The sequence below is a fragment of the Capricornis sumatraensis genome, chromosome 1 (genome assembly GCF_032405125.1).
Source record: "Capricornis sumatraensis isolate serow.1 chromosome 1, serow.2, whole genome shotgun sequence".
In the NCBI taxonomy this organism is placed as follows: Eukaryota; Metazoa; Chordata; class Mammalia; order Artiodactyla; family Bovidae; genus Capricornis; species Capricornis sumatraensis.
Genome location: NC_091069.1, coordinates 149,169,277 through 149,175,277, shown reverse-complemented (window position 1 = coordinate 149,175,277; position 6,001 = coordinate 149,169,277). Strand labels below are relative to the sequence as shown.

The 6,001-nt window shown below is 37.3% G+C and overlaps 1 protein-coding gene across 1 annotated transcript; it reads right to left on the bottom strand.

Annotated features, from left to right (window-relative positions):
* Nucleotides 1-227: 227 nt before the first annotated feature.
* Nucleotides 228-5,505, bottom strand: LOC138081700 (olfactory receptor 5H8-like). Its single transcript, XM_068974774.1, has 3 exons — nt 5,495-5,505; nt 3,207-3,218; nt 228-1,182 (listed from the first exon to the last, which is right to left on the bottom strand). Exons 1-3 carry the CDS (start codon nt 5,503-5,505, stop codon nt 228-230), a joined length of 978 nt encoding a protein of 325 aa, XP_068830875.1.
* Between the last annotated feature and the right edge of the window lie 496 nt (nt 5,506-6,001).

The following is a 6,001-nucleotide window of genomic DNA, read 5'->3' as shown; positions in this document are numbered from 1 at the left end:
GGGAATTTCCCATTTTAAATTCTGCTTCACTTATTTTAGCATGATATGAACATTTGATTAAAATTCCGTCTCTTTTAATAAGGTATATAAATATCTTAAAGAATTTATTGAGTACTGAAATCTTGTCATTAAAATAATAGGGTAGTTATGAATGCAAACAAAACTGAACTCTAATCTACATAGTTTTGTGTTGTTTTCAAGGAGGAATACACATATTAGTATTGGATCTAAATATTTCTCTTTAACATTTTTGTCAGTGAATTTTTGACTTTCTTATTTCTCAGGCTGTAGATAATTGGATTTAAGAAAGGAATTATGACAGTGTAAAATAGAGAGGCCATCATATCTCGATCATCTGCTCGTGTGGACCCAGGGAGTACATACATGAAAAGAAGACTCCCATAGTATAAGGAGACAGATAGGAGGTGGGCACCACAGGTGGAGAACGCTTTCCTTATGCCTTGTGCAGACTTCTTCCTTAAAATTGTAAAGAGAACTAGTGTATAAGAGATAAGAATAATAAGGATGGTGAACACTTGAATTGAACCAGAGAAAATAAATATCATCAGAACATTGATAGAAGGATCAGTACAAGAAATTTTAAACAATGGCATGATGTCACAATAAAATTGATGTATTATGTTAGAATTACAAAAGGTTAATCTGAATAAAAAACATGCATGAAGTAAGGTGTGAAGAAGGCCACCTGTGAGGGATGAAATTAACATTCGCATGCATAGGCTGTTAGTCATAATCGCTGGATAAAGTAATGGATTGCATATGGCTACATAACGATCATACGACATTGTTGCCAGCAGAAAACATTCTGTGGTTCCACTGACTCCAAAGGAAAAGAATTGCATTATGCATTCAGAGAGAGAGATCCTCTTGTTCTTGGTGAAGATGTTGACCAGCATCTTGGGGACCACTGTGGAGGATAACCAAGTATCCACACAGGCTAAACTCCCAAGGAATAAGTACATGGGGATGTGAAGGTGAGGGTCATTCCAGATGACAGCAATCAAACCCAGGTTCCCCATGATAGTGAAGATATATATAACTAAGAAGAGCACAAACAGAGGGATTTGCCATTCTGGTTGATATGTAAGTCCTTTGAGAACAAACTCTGTCAGCTGTGTTGCATTTTTTCTTTCCATATCCTTAATAGAAGGCCTCTGAAATCAAATATAGTGAATTTAAAAAGGACAGTCATCAATCATTTAAGAAAAAATCTTTAGTGAAAATAATTGAAATAAAACCATACACTAGCCTGAATGCCCTTTATTTTACTCTTCTAAAATACATGAAAAGTATTTAGAAAATTATTACATTAGAAAAATGCAACTATTTTATTTCAAAGTATGTACAATAATTAACAGGTATAGAAGAGGAGACATTAAGACATTATGCATCAAAAGTAAAGAGGTGGAGCTTCCCTAGTGATACAGGTGTTAAGAATGTGCCTTGCAATGCAGGGGACATGGGTTTGATCCTTGGTCCAGGAAGATCCCACAGGCCATGGGGCAACTCAGCCCGTTCATCACAACTACTGAGCCCTTGCGCCACAGCTACTGAAGTCTGTGGGCCCTAGAGCCTGTGCTCTGGAACAAGAGAAGCCAGTGCCACGAGAAGCTTGCACACCACAGTGAAAAGTAGCCCCCACTCACCACAACTAGATAAAACCTGCATACAGCAATGAAGACCCAGTGCAGCCAAAAAAAAAAAAAAAAACACCTAGGATGTTAAAAGGCCTTGGATTATAAAATGAATTGAATGCCATGTGAAAGACCTTAAATTTTCTTCTTCAAGGAATAGACAGACATTGAAAATTTTTGAGACGTGGAGTGTCTCCACCATTTTTTTAAAATAAATACTTGACTGTAGAAAATAGGCTGCAGGGTGAAGACCCTGGTGTCATAAATATTAGTCAGTAAACTGGAACATTTATGCAGGGATTTCTGTACCATATTACATAACAGGTTTGTCTGGGGGAGTTTTGGTACAAAATATAGATTCTGAGGTATTATTGTAGAAATTGATTCAGTAGGTCATAGATTACATCTAGTAATATGTATTTTATAAATGTTCCCCAAGTGATTAAAACGTTTGTGAAGTTTTTATTCCATGTGTGATATGACATTGAAAATTTTGAGGAAGGCAGACAAATCAAAATAAATCAGGATGTAGAGTTGCCATTAGATGTGAAGAGTTATAAATAGAGGTAAAACAGTCAGTGGGTTTCTGGTTAGATGGTCATCAAAAATTAAGATTGAAAACTCAGATACAGTGGCCAATTTTTGCTAAGAACATCCTCTGAACATTGACGTGACATAAACCTAGCAGTATGATTCTCCAAGAGCTTAATAGAAATGACTCAGGAATCATTGAGGTGGCAGAAAGCATACTTTGTATGACTTATCCAGTGGACAGCGTGCATAAGGTAAAAAGAAGAAAGTAAATGTGAAGGAGTTAAATTAAAATGAATTTTGCTACATCATCTGATCCTCTTTTCTGCCACATGATTCTTGATATTAGACAAAAACTGTCATTCACTTTAGAAGCCAAAATTCTGAAAACTGACTTTCCCCAGGAATTTATTTATTTTTTTGTTTTTTTTTTTTTAATTTTTATTTTTATTTATTTTACTTTACAATACTGTAATGGTTTTGCCATACATTGACATGAATCCACCACGGGTTCACATGTGAGTGAGGGAACTAGATCTAGGGTTAGCCACTCAAACTACCACACAATTGCACTCATTTCATATGCTAGCAAAATAATGGTGAAAATTCTCCAAACTAGGCTTCAACAGTACCTGAACAGAGAACTTCCAGATATTCAAGCTGAATTTAGAAAAGGCAGAGATCAAACTGCCAACATCTGTTGGGTCATAAAAAAAAAAGCAAAAGACTTCCAGAAAAACATCTACTTCTGCTTCATTGACTACGCTAAAGCCTCTGACTGTGTAGATCACAACAAACTGTGGAACATTCAAAAGAGATGGAAATACCAGACCACCTTACCTGCCCTCCTGGGAAACTTGTATGGAGGTCAAGAAGCAACAGTTAGAACTGGTCATGGAAAAACAGACTGGTTCCAAATTGGGAAAGGAGTATGTCAAGGCTATGTCAAGAGTATATCAATTATGTCTCCCTACTTATTCAACTTATATGCAGAGTATATCATGTGAAATGCTGGGCTAGATGAAGCACAAGCTGAAATTAAGATTGCTGGGAGAAATATCAGTAACCTCAGATAGCATCACCCTTATGGCAGAAAGCAAAGAGGAACTAAGGAGCCTCTTGATGAAGGCAAAAGGAGAATGGAAAAAGCTGTTTTAAAATTCAACTCAAAAAATGAAGATCATGGCATCTGGTCCCATCACTTCATGGCAAATAGATGGGGAAACAGTGGAAATGGTGGCTGACTTTGTTCTCTTGGGCTCCAAAATCACTGCAGATAGTGACTGCAGCCATGAAATTGAAAGACGGTTACTCCTTGGAAGAAAAGCTATGACAAACCTAGACAGCATATTAAAAAACAGAGACATTACTTTGCCAACAAAGGTCTGTCTAGTCAAAGCTATGGTTTTTCCTGTAGTCATGTATGGATGTGAGAGCTGGACTATAAAGAAAGCTGAGCACTGAAGAATTGATGCTTTTGAACTGTGGTGCTGGGGAAGACTCTTGAGAGTCCCTTGGACTGCAAGGAGATCCAACCTGTCAATCCTAAAGGAAATCAGTCCTGACTATTCATTGGAAGAACTGATGCTGATGCTGAAGCTCCAACATTTTGGTCATCTGATGTAAAGGGCTGACTCATTAGAAAAGACCCTGATGCTGGGAAAGATTGAAGGAAGGAGGAAAAGGGGATGACAGAGGATAAGATAGTTGGATGTCATCACCGACACAATGTACATGTGTTTGAGCAAGCTCTAGGAGTTGATGATGGACAGGGAAGCCTGGCATGCTGCACAATTCATGGGGTTGCAAAGAGTCAGACATGACTAAGTGACTGAACTGAACTGAACTCAAACCTACCTTCACCAGATTTGTGACATGAAAAGGTGAGAAAGAGGTCAAATGTGAACAAAAGAGATTTTTAGTTGCAAATCAGCCAAGTACACAGTATCACAACACCAAAATTCATCCTGTTTCCACAACAGTGACATTGTCATTGTGAGATATCTTGCAACCAGGAATACCAGCTCACACAAGAAGGAAAGACCAGAAAAGGCTACTGAGCAGAGGTGATCAGGGAAGCAGGAGAGAATGGGAAGCTGAGTGTTGGGAACTTGAAGAGAGGAAAATACTCAAGAAGAACAAAGTAAAGAACAGTGCCTAAGTCAGATAAATGCTCTGGCTGGGTAAGGAGTGAACAGCATCACTGCATGTCGGGATTAAGAGATCTTTGGTGACTTTAGTAGTCCCCTGATGGCTCAGTGGCTTTAGTGAGAGCAGTTTCCATTTGTGATAGAGTCAAGGCCAGAAATGGACGGGAAGCAAGTGGGACAGTAGTGAGGAAAATGAAAGAGAGTATCTGAGATGTGGACAACAGATGTGGATTTCTTGTCTTGTGGAACAACATCATGAAACTTTTCAAAAGAGAGAGAGGAGGCAGTGAAAGGAGTAAGGATAAAGCAGCAGAATGGGAAATTTAGACGGGGAAGGGGCAGTGGAAAGGAAACAGGAAGCAGAAAGAGAAGAAGGGAAGGAACACCAATGTTAGGTGTAGGAAAGATAAGGCAATGAAGAGGGAGAGAGGAAGTATCAGAGGAAGGCTCAGATGAAATAAGGGGAAAAGCTAGACGTAGGGCTTAAGTATTGTCTTAAATCTGATTTTTATTAGAAGTTGTCAGCACTGAGAATCTTTTCTTTTATTCAAAATTCCAAGTTTATTTTTCTATGGAATTTGTGTATGGAATAGAAACTTTCATTTTAATTTTACCTTATAAATTTGTATTGTTAGTAAGTATACTATCACTGCCTAGTATCATTGCTATTACTGTGCTTAGAGCCGACTTTCCCTAGAATTTCTGATGGATTTACTTGACAGCTGTTGCTTTTCTACCAGTTTGATAGCAGAAAAATAGAACCAAAGACTGGAATTTCATACAGGCAATATAAATAATCAGTGCCAATAATTACAGTTATTAAATGTATGTTTATTTGGACTGGCCTTTCTTCTATGCAGGACTTCCCTGGTGGCTCAGACGGTAAAGTGTCTGCCTACAATGCGGGAGACCTGGGTTTGATCCCTGGGTTGGAAAGATCCCCTGTAGTAGGAAATGGCAACCCATGCCAGTATTCTTGCCTGGACAATCCCATGGACAGAGGAACCTGGTAGGCTACAGTCCAAGGGGTTGCAAACAGTCGGACACGACTGAACGACTTCGCTTTCACTTTTCTTCTATGCAGTCCTAAAACTAAATAATCAAAATGTTCAGCTCAATGTGTGGGTAATTATTAAGTCATAAAGCTGAAAAGAGCACTAGAGGAACATTTTTTGCATTTTTATATATATATGTTTTTTTCAGGGAAACTGTTGTCAGAAGTAGGTTACAAAGTAGAGGTTACTATTTAAGTGATTTACCATTTAAGTGACTTAAATGCAGAGAGTCTGCTTAATTAAATGAAATAAGTGTTTTGAATACAATTATCAAAAAAGTTTCTTTTACAAGAAACATTCTGACTTAAATTCCTAAACTGCGTTTTATTGTTTAACAGTCTGGTAACCAAAACTTAGGCTATGGAATCATTCCAATTATTTTAATCAGATAATTTTATATCATTAAAGAATACAGTGTAGTCTTAGAGCTATTTTGCTTGTCCAGATTTTACTCACAATAATAAAATATGCAGATTATTCACTGTTTCCCATTTTCAACTGGATATTTTGATATCTTATAAACCAGATCAAAATTATTACAAATTTAATAATATTTCAACTTTCTATAAAAAATAATGAATATTATAAAAATCATTCTCTCTCACCAATA